This window comes from Salvelinus fontinalis, chromosome 37 (genome assembly GCF_029448725.1).
Source record: "Salvelinus fontinalis isolate EN_2023a chromosome 37, ASM2944872v1, whole genome shotgun sequence".
Classification (NCBI taxonomy): domain Eukaryota; kingdom Metazoa; phylum Chordata; class Actinopteri; order Salmoniformes; family Salmonidae; genus Salvelinus; species Salvelinus fontinalis.
The window spans coordinates 6,977,833-7,001,885 of NC_074701.1; the positions used below are offsets into that span (position 1 = coordinate 6,977,833).

General features: G+C 40.2%; 2 protein-coding genes across 2 annotated transcripts; both read left to right on the forward strand.

Moving 5' to 3' along the window:
- The first annotated feature begins 2,985 nt into the window (after positions 1-2,985).
- LOC129836510 (G8 domain-containing protein DDB_G0286311-like) lies at positions 2,986-3,823 on the forward strand. Its single transcript, XM_055902797.1, has one exon. The coding sequence runs from the start codon at positions 3,002-3,004 to the stop codon at positions 3,491-3,493; it is 492 nt and encodes a 163-aa protein (XP_055758772.1). The 5' UTR covers positions 2,986-3,001; the 3' UTR covers positions 3,494-3,823.
- Positions 3,824-5,194: 1,371 nt separating this feature from the next.
- Positions 5,195-14,894, forward strand: LOC129835947 (polymeric immunoglobulin receptor-like). Its single transcript, XM_055901641.1, has 9 exons — positions 5,195-5,342; positions 5,527-5,832; positions 6,242-6,577; positions 6,747-6,858; positions 7,297-7,385; positions 7,599-7,639; positions 13,910-13,993; positions 14,250-14,309; positions 14,701-14,894. Exons 1-9 carry the CDS (start codon positions 5,285-5,287, stop codon positions 14,719-14,721), a joined length of 1,107 nt encoding a protein of 368 aa, XP_055757616.1. The 5' UTR covers positions 5,195-5,284; the 3' UTR covers positions 14,722-14,894.
- Positions 14,895-24,053: the final 9,159 nt, after the last annotated feature.

The window sequence follows — 24,053 nt, forward strand, 5'->3', positions numbered from 1 at the left end:
TATAATCATGAAATCACAAGTGAAATATACCAAAACACAGCTTCGGTTGTTGTTAATCCACCTATCGTGTCAGATTTTGAAAATATGCTTTACAGCGAAAGCAATCCAAGCGTTTGTGAGTGTATCAATCAATGCTAGAACAGCTAGCCTTAAATTAGCTTGGTCACGAAAGTCAGAAAAGCAATAAAATTAATCGCTTACATTTGATAATCTTCGGATGTTTGCACTCACGAGACTCCCAGTTACACAATACGTGTTCGATAAATATTAGTTTTATAACAAAAAAAACGCCATTTGGGTTGCGCGTTATGTTCAGAAAACCACAGCCTCATTCCGTTCCTGAAAGGCGGACGAAAATTCCAAAAAGTATCCGTAATGTTCGTAGAAACATGTCAAACGTTTTTTTATAATCAATCCTCAGGTTGTTTTTAACATACATAATCGATAATATTTCAACCGGACGGTAACCTATTCAATAAAAGAGAGAAAGACAATGTCGAGCTACCCCTCTCGCGCGCAGGAACTAATCAAAGGACACCTGACTCGTTTTGAAAAATAAAAGCCTGAAACTATGTCTAAAGCCTGGTCACAGCCTGAGGAAGCCATTGGAAAATGAATCTGGCTGATACCCCTTTAAATGGAAGAGGGGCAGGCAATGAAACAGGGATAAAAAAAAAGCACTTCCGGGTTGGATTTCCTCAGGTTTTCGCCTGCAAAATCAGTTTTGTTATACTCAGACAATATTTTGACAGTTTTGGAAACTTGAGTGTTTTCTATCCTAATCTGTAAATTGTATGCACGATCTGGGCCTGAGAAATAGTCCGTTTACCTTGGGAACGTTATTTAAAAAAATAATAATAATAATCTGGCCCCTAGCGTCAAGAAGCTAACATTGACAATATGGTCGAACTAGCTACATTATACAAACTGATGAGGCTGTATTGGTCAAAAACGGATTTGTTGTCATCTTTTGGTTGAAAAGGTACAAAGGTCAGTGGTGAAACGTCACAACTCATCAACTCGGGCAACAACTTTTTTTCAGTTTCCGTTGTAATTCCGGAACTAGGAATTCCACAGAACTCCGATAGCACGTGAATGCAGCAATTTAAAAAAATCTATTTTACCTTTATTTATACAGGTTTTTTCTCATTGAGATAATATATATTTTCCAAGAGAGACCTGGCAATGAACCGTTAATGCAGAGGCATGTAGCGTTTAGGGCATAAGACATATGAGCACCGTCTAAAATTAACTTTTTGTCAAGTAAACCAATAGTAACTCCACACCAGCCGCTGCCTCCACTCTAGTACTGCAGGGCCATCCAACCCTACAGTTTAGCTAAGCTGTCTTTTATCAACATGTAATGTAATGAGTTAACCTGAAACCTGTAGTCGTGTGGTACAGCAGCTTCCTGAGCTACTGCTGATGAGCTACCTTACAGGACAATGTGGTTTTGAGATGTGTCTATGACCAGGGTTTATTTCCTCGACACAGAAAACGTTTATTGTTTCTTTTTCTATTCCTTTTTAGTCTTTTAAGACAGAGAGGCTTCATATCTGTATTTTGTCAAAACACCTTAAAATCATATAGACTGGATTGTGGTAGGTCTAATCATTTGTTTACTTTGAAGCTGATTTTAGGTCTGGTCTGGAGATATTGGTCTAACTTTATTGGGAAAAAAGTACATAAATAAAAAATGTAAAAAATTTTTTTGTTAATAAATCAAATCCTATCAATTGTATTGACTGATCCACAGAATGTATTGTTACCAGCCAATCAGGGTCATGTTCACTTAAACAGAAGCAGAAAGAGGGGTACAGACAGTGATGTGTATAGGAGTCATTGTTGTCGGTGCCTCGGCCCTTGACACATACATTTGTGTACAGTTTGTACCACACAGAAAGACAAACCACACATGGCTCCTCATTTCTCCCTCCTCCTCCTCATCTTCACTAGACTCTCAGATAAGCGTAAAATGTTTTTATGAAGTCATAAAGTCTCATGGTTCAGTGCACTGCTGATATCCTCCTATATCCTGTTATATATAAACACCAAAGGAGGCTGGAGGGAGGAGCTATAGGAGGACAATGTTATAAATGGAACAGTATCAAACAAATGGAAACCACATGTTTGGCTCCATTCCATTTATTCCATTCCAGCCATTACAATGAGACCAACCTTCTATAGCTCCTGCCACCATCCTCCTCTGATAAACTCTTAATCTCAGTAACACTGAAATACTGTGGAATTCCATTCATTCCTGTTGAAGACCGCTCCTTCTGAGGAGTACCAATATGGCAGTTGCTTCAAAGCCTCTCATTGACCAATACATAGTTTCAGCAATCTAGGGTTCGTATACACTGAGGGTACAAAACATTACGAACACCTTCCTAATGTTGAGTTGCATTCCACAGAGATGCTGGCTCATGTTGACTCTAACGGTTTCCACAGTGTGTCAAGTTGGCTGGATATACTTTTGGTAGTGGACCTTTCTTGATACACCCGGGAAACTTTTGATTGAGAAAAACTAAGCTGAGTTGCAGTTCTTGACACACTCAAACCGGTGCGCCTGGCACCTACTACCATACCCTGTTCAAAAGCACTAATCTTTTGTCTTGCCCATACACAATCCATGTCTCAAATGTCTCAAGGCTTAAAAATTCTTCTTTAACCTGTCTCCTCTTCTTCATCTACACTGATTGAAGTGGATTTAACAAGTGACATCAATAAAGGATCGTATCTTTCACCTGGATTCACCTGGTCAGTACACCTGGTCATGGAAAGAGCAGGTGTTCTTAATGTTTTGTCCATCAGTGTACATCATTGCCTATGATATGACATGTGTTGCTTCTCCCTTGGTGAATTTGTCCGTGTACCTCTGTGATCAGGTACTCCAGAACTCTATGTGGACCAACAGGAGGTGACTGGAGTTGAAGGAGGGAGTGTCACTGTCCGTTGTTACTATAGTAACGCTGTGGTTAAGAAGTGGTTGTGGTGTACGATGGGTATCTACTATGTCCCCTTGGTGGGGAGATATTCAGGGATTTTAGATGGAACATCAGTGACATCACAGCAGACCATTGATCACAACAACAGACACATTTTAACAGTGACTCTGAATGGATTGAATATGGGAGATACTGGCTGGTACTGGTGTTCCAGAGGAGACCTCCAGATGCCTGTTCACATCACTGTCAATCAACTGACCACAACACAGTGTACCACACCTGCCTCCACCACCACCCCTACCCCCTCTTCCACCATCATCATCTCCACTGTCAATCAACTGACCACAACACAGAGAACCACAACTGCCTCCACCACCACCCCTACCCCCTCTTCCACCATCATCATCTCCACTGTCAATCAACTGACCACAACACAGAGTACCACACCTGCCTCCACCACCACCCCTACCCTCTCTTCCACCATCATCATCTCCACTGTTAATCAACTGACCACAACACAGGCTGACCCCATCATTAGAAAGTAATGAGAGACCAGTTATAACCAAAAATGGAATGAGTTTTTCAAATTCACAGAATCCAACTGAAGTTATTTTGTTAATTTAAAACATTGATATATCACGCTGAAATTTTGTCGCAGGAGGTTCCGGACTGTGGACCGTCACAGGAGGTTCCGGACTGTGGACCGTCGCAGGAGGTTCCGGACTGTGGACCGTCGCAGGAGGTTCCGGACTGGGGACCTTAGCCGGAAGCTCTGGACTAGGGACCGTCGCCGGAAGCTCTGGTGCGTGGAGCCGGCACAGGTGGCATCGGACTGGTGAAACGCACTTCAGGGCAAGTGCGAGGAGCAGGCACACACAGGCCTTGCTCACAATTCATTCTGTGGCAGCACAATGACCAAACTATATACTGTATGTGAGGCTTTTGATCATATCTTTGATCGTGACACTGTTGAGGAGGAGAGAGTCCTTGTTAAACTTTGACACAAAGTAGTCTGTGATAAATAGCACAATATGTTTCATCTGAGTATTTGTTATCGTCAAAAGAATCCATACATTATGCTTTTTTTTACTCAAAAACTAGTTGTATGAGGCCTATAGGCCATAAATAGCAAATATAAGTTCAAAACTTGTAATGTTCACAAGAACTTAAGATGATAAAAAGATCTAGCACAACATTAGGTGATATATATGTATTATTATGGATTTATAATGAGCTATAATGGGGAAGTAATTTTGGACCAGGAACACAATTAATTAACATGAAATGAACACAACAGGAAGGTTAAGTGATGGTCAAATGTATTTAAACAAATTAGAAGATAAAAATATGAAAAGTATTGTGAGCATTGTATTGTGAAAGGCATTTACTTTATATGAAAGATATTTCTAGATGAAACTGATTAGGTTTGGTGAAAAAGTTACTGTGTGATTTTGTGTGTTGTATTTAGTCAATAGAAAATGTGCTTAAAATTTTGTTAAAAAAGCATTTGTTTTAAGTTTTGTACTAAAAGTTGTGAAATGTTAACACAGATGTGTGAAAATAGCATGAAAGCAATAAAAAATATATATTTTTAAAGACTATTTATTGTTCTTAAAATAATTTGTCACAACATGATGTGAGCTCTGTGCTCTGTGAGTTTGAGAGAAAATGCAGCTTCCTGAGCTAAATTTAGCACTTTCCCTTGGAGGACATCTGTGGTTATGAGCTGTACATGACCAGGGTTCACTTCCTGTATAGAAGGGGGAGAGAGACAGAGAGTGTTCTTGTTGAACGTAAAACCATGTGAGACTAAGTTGTGGTCCGGAGGACCTTGAACCTGGTTTAATGTGAGAGTCTGTGGAGGTCTTGGTCTAGTACCAATCACTACATCTCTGTAGCACATGACCCCTCAAATCTATCAATGTTCAGCATATACAGGACATTTATCATATAGTTTCTTATATAGTGAAATATAGAATTTTGCCAATGGAAATATGGTGCATGTTGCCCAATTACCAAATCTTTGTAATCATTAGTGACCTCTGTTCCAGTAGAAAGTAAGAGGATAGTAGTGACTCTTGATCCCAAAACCCTTAGAGAAAGCTGAAATATATTTTAGTGACTATGATTATGGGGTTAAATTAGTCCATTTTATGCAATAGTTGCTCTCTGCCCCTGAGGGGGGAATGTACACACAAATAGAAGCAGGAAGAGAGTTACAGACAGTGAAGTCTGTTAACACTAGGAAGTAGAGTCATTCTGGCTGGTGCCTTGTTCCTTGACACACATTTATACTCAGATAACATTTAATATTACAGGCAGACTGAAACCCTCACATGGCTAACCATCTCTCCTTCCTCCTCCTCTTCCTCATCTTCTACAGAGTCTCAGCAGGTATGTGAAACATGTTTCTATGAAGGTCTGAAGTCCAGTGGGGCAATTCACCGTAAACACTGTGTAATAAATCTCAATCATTAACAAGCTATTTTATAGTTTATAAGCAATGGGGTTTTGTTTTCTGCAGAGCAGATTCTATTGTATTCAAACCTAAATGTGTTTTGTGTTGATATGTCCACAGGGAGGCATGTGTCTGTGCAGGCAGGAGGCTCCATCACCATCCCATGTAGCTATGATCAGTATTACATAAACCATGTGAAATACTGGTGTAAAGGGTATGGTTGGACTCGTTGCTCCTCTGTAGTACGCACTGACCATCCTAAGAGCACTGATAGGGCCTCAATCTCTGATAACATCACCCAGACAGTCTTCACTGTGATCATGACTGATCTGGAGCCAGAGGACTCTAGTACTTACAGGTGTGTTGTGGAGATCAATGGAGGATCAGATAGCATGCTACAATGGTTCTACCTATCTGTCACTCCAGGTAAGATCCCTGCACCTCTTAAAAATCAGTAAAGTAGAATAGGTAGTTCTCAGTAATGATGAGACACTCAGAAAATGCCAGCTTCCACAAACTACATGACTGGTGATCTCGTTTCATTTCCTTGTAACTAGTTCCTTGTCTTGTAACTGGTATTAACATTATTGTTCAAGTTGACCTGAGGAATGTAGGTATATGTCTATTTTATGTTTTCTATATGTACATCTTGGTGTAAATTTTGTTTAAAATCCACTGTCTGCATTGTGTCTTTCAACGTTGTCTATCACAAGCAGCACCATATCACCAAGTAACACAATGTGTAAAAGTACTTGGAGAATAAAGGTCATACACCTACTAGATATAAAGGTCTGCTGCTGAGTTCTTTCTATGGTGTCTGTACCTCTGTGTTCAGGTACTCCAGAACTCTATGTGGACCAACAGGAAGTGACTGGAGTAGAAGGAGGGAGTGTCACTGTTCATTGTTACTATAGTAACTCTGGAGATATGAAGTGGTGCAGGATGGGTGGTGATTGTGTGAGTGGGTATTCTGGGACTTTAAATGGAACATCAGTGACATTAAAGCGGACTAGTGAAGCCAACAACAGAACAGTCTTAACAGTGACTATGAGTGGACTGAAGATGGAGAACACTGACTGGTATTGGTGTAGAGTGGGAGAACTAGAGATGCCTGTTCACATCACTGTCAGTCAACAAACTGCAACACAGAGAACCTCTAAGATGTCCTCAAGTTAGTAGATCAATCACATACTTTATGATCAATATGATTCACTTTGTTTTATCCACTGGCATCATCTGGAACTGATTGTAATATTAACTATGAATGTGATGTTGCTATACAACCTGACTATCTGGTTTACCATTAACTTCATTGATGATATTGTTGTTTTACCTCACAGCAACCCAAGATCCAACCACTCAACAACCCTCTGCCTCTCCAACTGCTGAGCCTGTTCAGACTGACAACACAAGTCAAGGAGCTGAGGGGAACATGGAGGAAGTCCACCAGAGGTTATTATCACTCCTTCAGCTGTATTATCCCACATGTTGTTAGATAATATGAACACAGAGAAACATTACAATTCCATCAAACACTACAACAGTTAATGATAACCCAACACCCTCCCTCAATGCATATAGAGACTGTTATGACTTCCTCTTGGGTAGAAGAACATCTCTGTGGTTGCCTTGTGAAAAGTAGCAGCAATGTTGGTCTTATTCTCACTCATTTGCAAGGACAAGTAGCAAACTTAAAAAAACGTTATTTGTATAGTATTAATCTCAATAATAGTCATATCTCTTCATTTGCATTGTCAACTTCCACACATGTGAATAGATAAATAATTGTTCCACTTATCATACAAGTTGTTACCTTTTCACAAATGATCAATTTATAATGATCTTTTTTAATTGTATTATTATGTCAAGTTCTTATATGTAATCCATCAGGTCTGTGAAAGTCCTACTCATCTCTCTGGGCATGTTGGTGGTGGTGACAGCTGGTATCCTAGTAACGTGGAAGATGTGGAGAAAACATAGTAAGTGGTCATTTTATGTGAATATAAAAAAGGAGAATAGTTTAGAAAATACTACATTTATTGATATTGTGACCAACGGTATATTTCTTGCCTGTGATTCATCTTGAATGACAGAAAATATTTGGAGGAATTGTCTTTAAGAAATCCATTCAGAGGTATTATTGTACTATAACAGACTCAGAAGTAGTTGATATCTCCCTCTCGTTATTCCAGAGGACAATAAGGCCAAGGACCAGACAACTAACAACTCAGTGGTAGGATACACTTATTTAATTTTATTCTTTTCAACCATCTGATTTTCTGTTCTTGATTTGGGATCATCTACCATTTGACTCCAGCGTTACCTCTTCAGGTGATCATCAATGAGTTGACATAAAAGGTCTCATATTCTAATGGAACCCAATCTCTTATAGTGCAAAATATGTTGAAAAATGCTGTTAAAAAGACAGATAACAGGAAATTGTCAGTTCACTAAACATACATCTGAAACAAACTGTGGTTGAGGTGGTAAATAGACAAGGCCTGTTTCTCTTTGCTATTTATTTCTTTGCAGTCTGCTGAGCCTGAGGAGGACATTACATACAGCACAGTGACCCACACCAGAGAAACAGCACAGCAGGTACAAACTGAATAAACTTGGTTTTGGTCTGTGGAGATCTTGGACTAGTACCAATCACTCCATCTCTGCAGTGAGCCGGGGTTCTCTCTCTCTCTCTCTCTCTCTCTCTCTCTCTCTCTCTCTCTCTCTCTCTCTCTCTCTCTCTCTCTCTCTCTCTCTCTCTCTCTCTCTCTCTCTCTCTCTCTCTCTCTCTCTCTCTCTCTCTCTCTCCTCTCTCTCTCTCTCTCTCTCTCCTCTCTCTCTCTCTCTCTCTCTCTCTCCTCTCTCTCTCTCTCTCTCTCTCTCTCTCTCTCTCTCTCTCTCTCTCTCTCTCTCTCTCCTAACTCAACGAAACTACATTTTGGGTTTATTTTGGCATGGGAAACATATGTTTACAAGTGGTAAACAAAGTCAACAAAGTGATAGTAAACAAAGTGAAATAACAATACAACATTTACAGTAAACATCACACTCGCAAAAGTTCCAAAATACATTTCCAATGTCATATTGTGTCTATATATAGTGTTGCAATGATGTGCAGAGAGTTAAAATACAAAAGGGAAAATAAATATACGTAAAAATAGGTTGTATAGGTTTCTCTTGTGGCAACAGTTTACAAATCTTGCTGCTGTGATTACACACTGTGGTATTTTAACCAATAGATATGGGAGTTTATCAAAATTTGATTTGTTTTTGAATTCTTTGTTGGTCTGTGTAATCTGAGGGAAATATGTGTCTCTAATATGGTCATACATTTGGCAGGAGGGTAGGAAGTGCAGCTCAGTTTACACCTCATTTTGTGGGCAGTGTGCACATAGCCTGTCTTCTCTTGAGAGCCAGGTCTGCTTCCGGCAGCCTTTCTCAATAGCAGGGCTATACATAGTTAAAGATTTCCAAAAATTTCGGTCTGTCACAGTGGTCAGGTTTTCTGCCACTGTGTACTCTCTGTTTAGGGCCAAATAACATTCTAGTTTGCTCAGTTTTTTTGTAAATTCTTTACAATGTATCAAGTAATTATTTTTTTGCTTTCTCATGATTTGGTTGGGTCTAATTTCGTTGCTGTCCTGGGGCTCTGTGGGGTCTTATGTGTTCGTGAACAGAGCTCCAGGACTAGCTTGCTTAGGGGACTCTTCTCAAAGATAATTTATCTGTAGGTGATGGCTTTGTTTAGGAAGGTTTGGGAACCGCTTCATTTTGTGTGGTTGTTCTTTTCTGTTTTTGATCATTAGCGGGTATCGGCCTAATTTTGCTCTGCATGCATTATTTGTTGTTTTACATTGTACACTGAGTATATTTTTGCAGAATTCTGCATGCAGAGTCTCAATTTGGTGTTGTCCCATTTTGTGAATTCTTGTTGGTGAACGGACCCCAGACCTCACAACCATAAAGGGCAATGGGTTCTATAACTGTTTCAAGTATTTTTAGCTAGATCCAAATTGGTATGTAAAATCTGATGTTCCTTTTGATGGCATAGAAGGCTCTTCTTGCCTTGTCTCTCAGATCATTCACAGCTTTCTGGAAGTTACCTGTGGCGCTGATGTTTAGGCCGAGGTATGTATAGTTTGTGTGCTCTAGGGCAACGGTGTGTAGATTGAATTTGTATTTTTTGGTCCTGGCAACTGGACCTTTTTTGGAAGACCATTCTTTTTTGTCTAAATGAGATTTGCTATCACGGCCCAGGTCTGACAGAATCCGTGAAGAAGATCTAGGTGCTGCTGTAGGCCCTCCTTGGTTTGGGACAGAAGCACCAGATCAAGAGGAAACAGTTGACATTTGACTTCAGATTCTAGTAGGGTGATGCCGGGTGCTGCAGACTGTTCCAGTGCCCTCGCCAATTGAATGATATATATGTTGAAAAGTACAGATAGCAAAAATAAATCTTAAGTACTTTCCTAGAATTGGTTAGATTCTACGGATTCTTCAATTACATTGATTTCTGACGTGTTGTTCCTTCTTTTCCGTAGTGTATGTCTGTATTGTTTTAGTGATTCACCGTAGTGAAGGCCTAGGCTCAGGTTTTCTGGGTCTCTATGTTTTTGGTTGGATATGTATCTCAATTTCTGTCTTAGGTTTATGCATTCTTCATCAAACCATTTGTCATTGTTGTTAATTTTCTTAGGTTGTCTGCTTGACATTTTTAGAAGCTGAAAGGTCAAATATACTGTTTAGGTTTTCTACTGCTAAGTTCACACCTTCACTATTACAGTGAAACATTTTGTCCAGGAAATTGTCTAGAAGGGATTGAATTTGTTGTTGACTAATTGTTGTTGACTAATTGTTGTTTTTGTTAGATTTCCACACTACGTTCCTTCTATCTATAGCATTTAATATTATTCTGTTCCTTTGGCTTTGATGCCTCAAGATTGAGCATAGCTCTGTTCAAGTGGAGTGTGATTTTGCTGTGATCCGATAGGGGTCTCAGTGGACTGACTGTGAACAATCTAAGAGACTCTGGGTTGAGGTCAGTGGTTTACGGTACTACTGCTAAGAGATGAGCTATAGGTGTACCTACCGTAGGAGTCCCCTCGAAGCCTACCACTGACTATGTACAAACCCAGCGTCCGACAGACCTGCAGGAGTTGTGACGCATTTTTGTTGGTAATGTTGTCGTAGTTGTGTCTAGGGAGGCATATGTGGGAGGGAATGCTGTCACCTCCAGGTAGGTGTTTGTTCCCCTCTGTTCTGAGGGTGTCAGGTTCTTGTCCAGTTCTAGTATTTAGGCTGCCAAAGACTAGTACACATCCCTGAGACTGGAAATTGTTGATCTCCCCCTCTAGGATGGAGAAGCTGTCATCGTTAAAGCATGGGGATTCTATTGGGGGATATAGGTAGCACCCATGAGGACATTCTTCTCTGTTGAGATCATTTCGTTATTAGTTTCTAGCCACACGTAAAATGTTCCCTTTTTTGACTAATATAGTGGGTTAGGTCTGCTCTATACCAAATTTGCATACCCTCTAGAGTCTCTTTCCTGTTTGACACCTGGTAGTTTGGTGGATGTGACTACCAGATCTCTGTAGCTTAGAGGGCAACCAGTGGGTCCGTCTCCTTTATACCATGTTTCTTGTAGGATGACAATGTCTATATTTCCAATTTCTTTGAAGTCTAGGTTCCTGCTCAATATGCCAAAGCCAGATGACCTCAGACCTTGTATATTCCAGGATGAGATAGTTAAAGCTTTATGTTCCATAGTGCCTAGGGTCATTTTTGAGTGGTTTAGGCCCGGATCATCACAGTAGGTGTGAGCAAAGCATGTTGAGCATCTGATACGTACAGTTGAAGTCGGAAATTTAAACTCCGTTTTTCACAATTCCTGACATTTAATCCAAGTAAAAATCCCTTGTCTTAGGTTATAAAGGATCACCAATTTATTTAAAAAAAGTGAAATGACAGAATAATAGTAGAGAGAATTATTTATTTCAGCTTTTGTCTTTCATCACACTCCCAGTGGGTAGGAAGTTTACCTACACTCAATTAGTATTTGGTAGCATTGCCTTTGAATTGTTTAACTTAGGTCAAGTGTTTCGGGTTGACGTCCACAAGCTTCCCACAATAAGTTGGGTGAATTTTGGCCCATTCCTCCTGACAGAGCTGGTGTAACTGAGTCAGGTTTGTAGGCCTACTTGCTCGCACACGCTTTTTCAGATCTGCCCACACAAATTTTCTATAGGATTGAGGTCAGGGCTTTGTGATGGCCACTCCAATACCTTGACTGTGTTGTCCTTAAGCCATTTTGCCACAACTTTGGAAGTATGCTTGGGCTCATTGCCCATTTGGAAGACCCATTTGCGACCAAACTTTAACTTCCTGACTAACGTCTTCAGATGTTGCTTCAAAATATCCACATAATTTTCATTCCTCATGATGCCATCTATTGTTTGTAGTGCACCAGTCCCTCCTGCAGCAAATCACCCCCACAACATGATGCTGTCACCCCCGTGCTTCACGGTTGGGATGGTGTTCTTCGGCTTGCAAGCCACCCCATTTTTCCTCCAAACATAACGATGGTCATTATGGCCAAACAGTTCTATTTTTTTTTCATCAGACCAGAGGACATTTCTCCAAAAAGTACGATCTCTGTCCCCATGTGCAGTTCCAAACCGTAGTCTGTTTTTTTATGGCGGTTTTGGAGAAGTGGCTTCTAAATTGTCTAGTGGCCTTTTATGTTATGTCAATATAGGACTCGTTTTACTGTGGATATAGATACTTTTGTACCTGTTTCCTCCAGCATCTTCACAAGGTCCTTTGCTGTTGTTCTGGGATTGATCTGCACTTTTCGCACCGAGTACGTTCATCTCTAGGAGACAGAACGCGTCTCCTTCCTGAGCGGTATGCGTGGTCCCATGGTGTTTATACATGCATACTATTGTTTGCACAGATGAACATGGTACCTTCAGGCGTTTGGAAATTGCTCCCAGGGATAAACCAGACTTGTGGAGGTCCACAATTTTTTTCTGAGGTCTGGCTGATTTTTTTGAATTTTCCCATGATGTCAAGCAGAGAGACACTGAGTTTGAAGGTAGGCCTTGAAATACATCCACAGGGACACCTCCAATTGACTCAAATGCTGTCAATTAGCCTATCAGAAACTTATAAAGCCAAGACATAATTTTCTGGATTTTCCAAGCTGTTTAAAGGCACAGTCAACTTAGTGTGTTTAAACTTCTGACCCACTGGAATTGTAATAGAGTGATTTATAAGTGAAATAATCTCTCTGTAAACAATTGTTGGAAAAATGTCTTGTGTCATGCACAAAGTAGATGTCCTAACCGACTTGCCAAAACTATAGTTTGTTGACAAGAAATTTGTGGAGAGGTAGAAAAATTATTTTTAATGACTCCAACCTAAGTGTATGTCAACTTCCAACTTCAACTGTACCTCTTTGGTCGCAGGATGTTGCTTGGGCGGTTAGTGGTGGTTGGGGCTGTTGCTCTGCTGACGGCCTGGGCTTATGTTCTGCTGTCATGTTGAGGTCCTTGCCGCAAGGGTGGGGGGCATGGGGTGGGCAGAAGGGGCATAGGTCTGAAATGGGGGTTACCTATAAAGGTTGTGGCCAGGTTTTGCTTGGGGTGGTCTTTGCTGGTTGGGGTGTGGCTGGTGATGCTGTGATCTGGGTGTAGGTCATCTTGGCATGAGTTCTCTAAGTGCAGCATTCAGGAGGGGGTCTTTTAGGTCTGGGAGGGTGTCTCGCTGGTCTGGGCGGGGTGTCCGTTGCTCTGTTGCTCCTGTATGAGTTGCTGGGGGTATGGTTGAGGGTGACGTCCTTCAGGGTCCTGGCAAAAGTTGGGATTGCTGCTTTGTAGAGGTGGACCTGGTCATAAACGCTGTTCAAATCCAGGTTTGAATAGTGGCCAGGTAGACATTAGCTTTTGAGACACAGTCTTGCGAAATGCTTGCAATCAACTGCTGTTTGGTGGCAGGGTGAAAGTATTTTTGGCATCTCTGCAGTGTGAGCTGGGGATCTCTCTCTCTCTCTCTCTCTCTCTCTCTCTCTCTCTCTCTCTCTCTCTCTCTCCATCTCTCTCTCTCTTCCATCTCTCTCTCTCTCTCTTCCATCTCTCTCTCTCTTCCATCTCTCTCTCTCTCGTTCTCCTCCATCTCTCTCTCTCTCTTTCTCCTCCATCTCTCTCTCTCTCTTTCTCCTCCATCTCTGCAGTGTGAGCTGGGCTTCTCTCTCTCTCAATCGTGATGTGATGCCTGATCAGTTCAGGACAGAAGATAATGTCAAGATATGGCTACACTCATCTCGACTCTTAGACAACATTATTGCTTTTACTCATAAAGCATCGTAGCCTTGGCAAATGTACATCTGTTTAGAAAAGAATTGTATTTCTAGTCTAATTTTCTGTCTTGGAACAAGCAATAGGTAAATGTACACTATAACAATATAACAATACATTTTTGTTATTTGTGTCTCTATCAGCAGGATCCATTTCCTGAAGCTGATGATGATGTCACATACAGCACTGTCATCCTCCAGCACAAGGCCCAACTAAAAGGACAGACCAAGGTAAAGCTGTTCTACTGATTATCCTCAGCTAGTATTATGTTATCAGAAACAACAGTAGGTGATTGTTTCCTCAGTGTTAACATAGTCATGGTTATGTCACCATTATAGCTGTAGGCCTAATGTATCACCTTTATGTTACATATCACAATTATAACTGTCTACACTTTTAAATTCACTGTGAACTGTGTTTTATAGTGTACTCTCCATCATGACAGAAGTGTCCCTGTTCACCTCTCTCCCTGTTCCTCCTCTGTAGTCAGCAGAACCAGATGATAATGTGGTCTACAGCTCACTAGCTCTACAGGTGACCACACAGGTCAGTGTTGGTGTCTCCTCTGTCTGTTGTACCAGATGATGCTGATCTCTCAACAAAGATACAGACAACTCCACATTACTATGTGTAGTAAACATCACTCTTTAACCACACACATCTTTATCAGTGTATTTGTTTTGCTGCATGTAAAATGTTGTTATCACATTGTGACCAGCTAACCTCATTGTTATCAGTGTGTATCCATAACATTACAGTGTGGACTGTGCCTGGGTTTAGGGTGACGTTGCCCCTAGACGCTGATCTTAGGTCAGATTTCAATATTTCCCACTCAAGATTAAGGTCAGGATAGGAGGAAGGGAAACTGATCCTAGATCTGTATCTAGTGGAAACGTCACAATGGAGAATGTGACTGAATGTTTCACTTCCTCTCCAGCAGAGGGCAGCAGCACAATAGTGACTGACTGAGAAGACCTTGGTTAAGACCTTGGTTGAGTCCTTTTACTGGAAGGACAGAACACTCCCCTCTCCTGTGTTACATCTATCTCCCTCCAATATGATTCTGTCATACCTCTTAACCCACCCCAGAAAGACCCCTCTATTCTTTAGTGTAATAAACTACTGAAGACAGTCTGCTGTGTTTGTTTTCATTATCACCACATACACTATCTGTTATATTAGTTATGTTCCATCCACCTTTCACCTTGTCTCTTGATTTTTACATGTTCATCTTATATCTCTCATGTATATACCGGTAGTCAAATGTCCGATGCCAGTAACCAATCATGATCAAGACGGTATAAATTAAATGTACAAGCTGTGTAACAAAATAAATATGATGATGACGATGAATACAAAATGTACAGTTCCTTGCAACAGTATTCACCCCCCTTGGTATTTTTCCTATTTTGTTGCATTACAACCTGTAATTTAAATTGATTTTTTGGGGGGATTTAATGTAATAGACATACACAAAATAGTCCAAATTGGTGAAATGAAATTTGAAAAAATACTTGTTTCAAAAAGTTTTTAAACGGAAGTGGTGCCTGCATACGTATTCACCCCCTTTGCTGTGAAGCCCCTAAATAAGATCTGGTGCAACCAATTACCTTCAGAAGTCACATGATTAGTTAAATAAAGTCAACCTGTGTGCAATCTAAGTGTCACGTGATCTGTCACATGATCTCAGTATATACAGTTGAAGTCGAAGTTTACATACACCTTAACTAAATACATTTAAACTCAGTTTTTCACAATTTCTGACATTAAATCCTAGTAAAAATTCCCTGTTTTAGGTCAATCTCAATGGCGTCCTTTGTTTTAAGAATGTGAATTGTCAGAATAATAGTAGAGCAAATTATTTATTTCAGCTTTTATTTCTTTCATCACATTGCCAGTGGGTCAGAAATTTACATACACTCAATTAGTATTTGGTAGCATTGCCTTTACATTTTTTAACTTGGGTGAAACGTTTTGGGTTGACGTCCACAAGCTTCCCACAATAAATTGGGTGAATTTTGGCCCATTCCTCCTGACAGAGCTGGTGTAACTGAGTCAGGTTTGTAGGCCTCCCTGCTCGCACACGCTTTTTCTGTTCTGCACACACATTTTCTATAGGATTCAGGTCAGGGCTTTGTGATGGCCACACCAATACCTTAACTGTGTTGTCCTTAAGCCATTTTGCCACAACTTTGGAAGTATGCTTGGGCTCATTGCCCATTTGGAAGACCCATTTGCGACCAAGCTTTAACTTCCTGACTTATGTCTTGAGATGTTGCTTCAATATATCCACATAATTTTCCTCCGTCATGATGCCATCTATTTTGTGAAGTGCACCAGTCCCTCCTGCAGCAAAGCACCCCCACAACATGATGTTCTCTTCTCCGTATACATCAATGATGTCGCTCTTGCTGCTGGTGAGTCTCTGATCCACCTCTACGCAGACGACACTATTCTGTATACTTCTGGCCCTTCTCTTGACACTGTGTTAACAACCCTCCAGGCGAGCTTCAATGCCATACAACTCTCCTTCCGTGGCCTCCAATTGCTCTTAAATACAAGTAAAACTAAATGCATGCTCTTCAACCGATCGCTGCCTACACCTGCCCGCCTGTCCAGCATCACTACTCTGGACGGCTCTGACTTAGAATATGTGGACAACTACAAATACCTAGGTGTCTGGTTAGACTGTAAACTCTCCTTCCAGACTCACATCAAGCATCTCCAATCCAAAGTTAAATCTAGAATCGGCTTCCTATTCCGCAACAAAGCATCCTTCACTCATGCTGCCAAACATACCCTTGTAAAACTGACCATCCTACCAATCCTCGACTTCGGTGATGTCATTTACAAAATAGCCTCCAAAACCCTACTCAATAAATTGGATGCAGTCTATCACAGTGCCATCCGTTTTGTCACCAAAGCCCCATATACTACCCACCACTGCGACCTGTACGCTCTCGTTGGCTGGCCCTCGCTTCACACTCGTCGCCAAACCCACTGGCTCCAGGTCATCTACAAGACCCTGCTAGGTAAAGTCCCCCCTTATCTCAGCTCGCTGGTCACCATAGCAACGCCCACCCGTAGCACGCGCTCCAGCAGGTATATCTCTCTGGTCACCCCCAAAACCAATTCTTCCTTTGGCCGCCTCTCCTTCCAGTTCTCTGCTGCCAATGACTGGAACGAACTACAAAAATCTCTGAAACTGGAAACACTTATCTCCCTCACTAGCTTTAAGCACCAGCTGTCAGAGCAGCTCATAGATTACTGCACCTGTACATAGCCCATCTATAATTTAGCCCAAACAACTACCTCTTTCCCTACTGTATTTATTTATTTTGCTCCTTTGCACCCCATTATTTCTATCTCTACTTTGCACCTTCTTCCACTGCAAACCAACCATTCCAGTGTTATTTTTTTTACTTGCTATATTGTATTTACTTCGCCACCATGGCCTTTTTATATATTTTTTTATTTATTTATATATATATTTTGTTTGCCTTCACCTCCCTTATCTCACCTCACTTGTCATATTGTATATAGACTTATTTTCACTGTATTATTGACTGTATGTTTGTTTTACTCCATGTGTAACTATTTGTTGTTGTATCTGTCGAACTGCTTTGCTTTATCTTGGCCAGGTCGCAATTGTAAATGAGAACGTGTTCTCAATTTGCCTACCTGGTTAAATAAAGGTGAAATAAATAAATAAATAAAATGTTGCTACCCCCATGCTTCACGGTTGGGGTAGTGTACTTTGGCTTGCAAGTCTCCCACTTTTTCCTGCAAACATAATGATGGTTATTATGGCAAAACAGTTCTATTTTTGTTTCATCAGACCAGAGGACATTTTTCCAGAAAGTACGATCTTTGTCCCCATGTGCAGTTGCAAACCGTAGTCTGTATTTTTTATGGCTGTTTTGGAGCAGTGGCTTCTTCCTTGCTGAGCAGCCTTTCAGGTTATGTCGATATAGGACTTGTTTTACTGTGGATATAGATACTTTTGTACCTGTTTCCTCCAGCATCTTCACAAGGTCCTTTGCTATTGTTCCGGGAATAATTGGCACATTTCACACCAAAGTACGTTCATCTCTAGGAGACAGAACGCGTCTCCTTCCTGAGCGGTATGACGCCTGCGTGGTCCCATGGTGTTTATAGTTGCGTACTATTGTTTGTACAGATGAAGGTGGTACCTTCATGCGTTTGGAAATTGCTCCCAAGGATGAACCGGACATCTGGAGGTCTACAATATTGGCTGATTTCTTTTGATTTTCCCATGATGTCAAGCAAAGAGGCACTGGGTTTGAAGATAGGCCTTGAAATACATCCACAAGTACACCTCCAATTGACTCAAATGATGTCAATTAGCCTATCAGAAGCTTATAAAGACATCAAATAATTTTCTGGAATTTTCCAAGCTGTTCAACTTAGTGTACGTAAACTTCCGACCCACTGGAATTGTGATACAGTGAATTATAAGTGAAATGATCTGTCTGTAAACAATTGTTGGAAAAATGACTTTTGTCATGCACAAAGTAGATGTCCTAACCGATTTGCCAAAACTATAGCTTGTTAACAAGAAATTTGTGGAGTGGTTGAAAAAACAAGTTTTAATGACTCCAACCTAAGTGTATGTGAACGTCCAACTTCAACTGTATACTGTACACCTGTTCTGAAAGGCCCCAGAGTCTGCAACACCACCAAGCAAGCGGCTCTATGAAGACCAGAGAGCTCTCCAAACAGGTTAGGGAAAAAGTTGTGGAGAAGTACAGATCAGGGTTAGGTTATAAAAATATATCTGAAACTTTTAACATCCCAAGGAGCACTAATAAATCCATTATTAAAAAATGGAAAGAATATTGCATCACAACAAACTTGCCAATAGAGAGGGCCATCCACCAAAACTCACGGACCAGGCAAGGAGGGCAATAATCAGAGAGGCAACAAAGAGACCAAAGATAACCCTGAAGGAGCTGCAAAGCTCCACAGCGGAGATTGGAGTATCTGTCCATAGGACCACTTGAGGCCAGAAAAAAAGCCATTGCTTAAAGAAAAAAATTAGCAAACATGTTTAGTGTTCGCCAAAAGGCATGTGGGAGACTCCCCAAACATATGGAAAAAGGTACTCTGGTCAGATGAGACAAAAAAATAGCTTTTTGGTCATCAAGGAAAACGCTATGTCTGGCGCAAACCCAACACCTCCCATCACCCCGAGAATACCATCCCCACAGTGATGCATGGTAGTGCCAGCATCATGCTGTGGGGATGTTTTTCATCGGCAGGGACTGGGAAACTGGTCAGTATTGAAGGAATGACAGATGGCTCTAAATACAGGGAAATTCTTGAGGGAAACCTGTTTCAGTCTTCCAGAGATTTGAGACTGGGACGGAGGTTCACCTTCCAGCAGAACAATGACCATAAGCATACTGTTAAAGCAACACTCAAGTGGTTTAAGGGGAAACATTTAAATGTCTTAGAATGGCCTGGCCAAAGCCCAGACCTCAATCCAATTGAGAATCTGTGGTATGACTTAAAGAGTCCTGTATACCTGCGGAACCCATCCAACTTGAAGGAGCTGTAGCAGTTTTGCAAAAATCCCAGTGGATAGATGTGCCAAGCTTATAGAGACATACCCCAAGAGACATGCAGCTGTAATTGCTGCAAAAGGTGGCTCTACAAAGTATTGACTTTGGGGGGGTGAATAGTTATGCACGCTCAAGTTCTGTTTTTTTGATGTCTTATTTCTTGTTTGTTTCACAAATGTTGTGTAAATCAAACGATACAACCCGCAAAAAATCTATTTTATTTCCAGGTTGTAAGGCATCAAAATAAGAAAATGCCAAGGGGGTTGAATACTTTCACAAGCCACTGTATGGAAATTAATATGTACTATGTTACAACTAGACCATAGGATACCATAGATGTTATCTACCACTGAGGGTGTAACGAACGTCGTCCTCGTCTGATGAGGAATAGGAAGGATCGGACCAAAAATGCAGCGTGGTACGTGTCCATGTTAAATTTATTAAACTGAACACTGAGTACAAAATTAAAAAAAGGGGAAAAACGAAACAGTCCTATCAGGTGACACAACACAAAACAGGAAACAACTACCCACAAACACAGGTGGGAACAGGCTACCTAAGTATGGTTCTCAATCAGAGACAACGATTTACAGCTGCCTCTGATTGGGAACGATACCAGGCCAAACACAGAAATACAAAACATAGAACAAAACATAGAATGCCCACCCCAACTCACGCCCTGACCAAACCAAAATAGAGACATAAAAAAGGAACTAAGGTCAGAACGTGACAGAGGGGGGCATGTAGATTCAAACAGATTCAGGAAGAGAGTTAAAGACAGTAATGTTTATGAACATTAGAAAGTAGAGTTATTGTTTTTTATCTTTTCAATTTTTTTTGTGGATTTCACGTTGAATTCACGTTAGTTGTTACTCAACCAAATGTAAATCAAAACTAGACGTTGAACTGACGTCTGTGCCCAATGGGTAGTGCCACTGTCTATTTTCACTACAATAACCTGGTGGTATGAGGTGGTGCAGGCTGGGTGGTAGTTGCTCATGTGTGACGAGCAATTCTGGGACTTTAGATGGAAGATTAGTGACTTTAAGCAGACCACTGATGCTGCCAAAAACAAGTCTTAAAGCCCTTATGCAATCTTTTTAATACAAATGTTAAATGATGACTATATTAATAATAAATTACTGTTTATTTCATGAAATAACTTCTAATATATTTTTTTGAATTTCTTTCCCTGAGCCTCCTTTTAGTATTGAAATCCTCAGTCTGATCAAGTGTGTGTGTTGATAGAAATGTTAATCTATTTACATACACAGCCCTGACTGGTACAAAGGATCGAATAGACTCCCCACTTACCCATTCAAAGTAGGAGGATAAACCTGGTCATTGGTCAGAATAATCAGATCAGAGTTCATGCTGTAGGCCAAAAACCACATCCCACCTGAACAGGCTGAAATTCCAGATTTTGTTTTTCAAAAGTGCATTATCATAATTTTCTTAATTTCAGATTGTTATCTCAACTTCATAGTGTGCAATGATCATAGACAAACTGGTTTTTCACGTTTTTGACTGCACTGCCCCTTTAACAGTGACTATGATTAGACTGATGATGGAAAACACTGACTGGTATTGGTGTAGAGTGGGAGAACTAGAGATGCCTGTTCACATCACTGTCAGTCAACAAACTGCAACACAGAGAACCCCTTTATCAGTAAGTTAAGTCTGGTTGGGTCCCGATGAACTATTTAATACGCATAGTTACTTCACATCTAAATTCTGTAATTTTCTTACAATAGTATCAGCCTGATAATATGTATTTAGTCCATGCTTTAATTCCTCACGTAGATGCTAGTATGTGAAAAACATAATCTGATATAGCAACGAAGATACCAACCATCCAAGACAGCTCTGCTGTCTCCTCTTCCACCTCTCAGGCCCCAGTCAACAACACACCACGGAGCCCAGGGGTAAGTGTATGTAGTGATGATTATCACTTATTAAGCAATGTCATTAATTTTGTATCTAAACTGATGAATAATACTGTCCCACAATCACTTGCTCTTTCTGTATCACCCTTCATACATGTCTATCTGATTGCAGTTTGCAGTCTCAAAACAATGTTGTTCTTATGTAGTTTACAAAAGTTTAATCAGGAGGTCCCGAGTCTTGGTTTCTACTAAACTACTAAGCTAACATATGGAACTGTTTTAACATCATCATAGCATGATAACAAGGATAATTATGTATTTAATTTAGAATTTGTAAGTATAAATAAGTGTATAACTAAATTATTTGATGAAACATTGAATTTGGCCTTACTGCTACTATCCCATAGAAACACATTGCATAACATATTCATAAATGGCAAATCAAAAAATAGGTATGTTGTCAAACTTTTCACGCTGTCTAACATTTACTGGGCACAATACATCACAATGGTATAAATGTCATACCAAATGAAAGAAGGAAGTCTTGGGTACATATTTTGTATTAATTACATATTCATATCTTATTTCAGTACGGCGTTGTAGACCGTTAAATAGAGAGTGTTGTCATGACGTGGCCCTCTTTGGGTATAGCGAGTACCCTCCACCTCTCTCTCTTACCACCTCTCTCTCTCTCTCCTACACCCAGGTTCTGTTATCTCAGGTCATATATTCCTGGAGGAGACTCTCTCTCTCATGCCGTATAGAAAGAGGGTTTCACAGTAGAACAAAGGAACTTCTTCAACATCACAAAACTTGAGAACTGAACAATGTCCATGTTTTGGAGAATGTGTAAACGGTCGGTGGAGAATCCAGCTACGACCGGTCCACTTTGTGTAATGTTTGTGACCTCATGAGTGACAATACAGCCACATTACCATAACTCTGTTTATCCTGTTTGGGCTGCAAGCCCGAAATCGGACGAAAATGACAACAGCTGCAGGGCGCGAAATTCAAAATCTATTTTTTTAAAATATTTAACTTTTACACATTAACAAGTCCAATACAGCATTTGAAAGATAAACATCTTGTCAATCCAGCCAACATGTCCGATTTTTTAAATGTTTTACAGAGAAAACACCACATATATTTATGTTAGCTCACCACCAAATACAAAAGTGGACAGACACGTATGGATATGATTATGAAGTATGAATTATGATTCAAGTAGCATGCACAAGCCAACCGAAATAAACTAAAACCAGCCTAAAGAGCCCAGAAAAAACTACCTCAGATGACAGTCATATAACATGTTACACAATAAATCTATGTTTTGTTCATAAAAAGTGCATATTTTAGCTATAAATCAGTTTTACATTGATGCTACCCAAAAATGCTAACACATAGCTAGAGTCTGAATCCAGACGGGAGTAGCCAGAGAAAATACATACACCAACGTCGGCTACTAATTACACCTCATAAAACATTTCAGAAAAACATATGGTGGATAACTAATGAAAGACAGATATCGTGTGAATAAAGCCAACATTTCCGATTTTTGAAGTGTTTTACAGCGAAAACACAATATATCGTTATATTAGCTAACAACATAAGCTAGCATAAGTCAGCACTAGCATTGGTCAAGCGCTAGCCTAGCACAGTTAGCCCACTTAGCACAACACAGCTCAACAGATATATGAAAAAGCATCCCAAATTGGGTCTTATCTTTCTTGATATTCCATCAGAATGTTGTAACGGGGTCCCGAATTCGGTACGACAATGACAACAGCTGCAGGGCGCGAAATTCAAAATCTATTTTTTAAAAATATTTAACTTTTACACATTAACAAGTCCAATACAGCATTTGAAAGATAAACATCTTGTCAATCCAGCCAACATGTCCGATTTTTTAAATGTTTTACAGAGAAAACACCACATATATTTATGTTAGCTCACCACCAAATACAAAAGTGGACAGACACGTATGGATATGATTATGAAGTATGAATTATCATTGAAGTAGCATGCACAAGCCAACCGAAATAAACTAAAACCAACCTAAAGAGCCCAGAAAAAACTACCTCAGATGACAGTCATATAACATGTTACACAATAAATCTATGTTTTGTTCATAAAAAGTGCATATTTTAGCTATAAATCAGTTTTACATTGATGCTACCCAAAAATGCTAACACATAGCTAGAGTCTGAATCCAGACGGGAGTAGCCAGAGAAAATACATACACCAACGTCGGCTACTAATTACACCTCATAAAACATTTCAGAAAAACATATGGTGGATAACTAATGAAAGACAGATATCGTGTGAATAAAGCCAACGTTTCCGATTTTTGAAGTGTTTTACAGCGAAAACACAATATATCGTTATATTAGCTAACAACATAAGCTAGCATAAGGCAGCATTGATTCTAGTCAAGCGCTAGCCTAGCACAGTTAGCACAGTTAGCATACAACAGTTCGACAGATATATGAAAAAGCATCCCAAATTGGGTCTTATCTTTCTTGGTATTCCATCAGAATGTTGTAACGGGGTCCAATGTCCAGTACAGTCTTTAGTTGGGTTCCAGAACGAAATATTTCCCTCTTTGGTTAGCAAGCACCACGGCTATGCGGCGCTAAACTTTCTGTCTTCAAAACATTCTTCCAAAACATCACGTCTATGGTCCAGAATAAATTGCAATAATATAATTAAAGTATATTGAAAAAACATACTTTAGGATGATTTTGTGACATGTATCAAATAATATCGTAGCCAGACATCATATTCACCTTTATCTACCTTGTTCCAGAAGCCGAGACCAA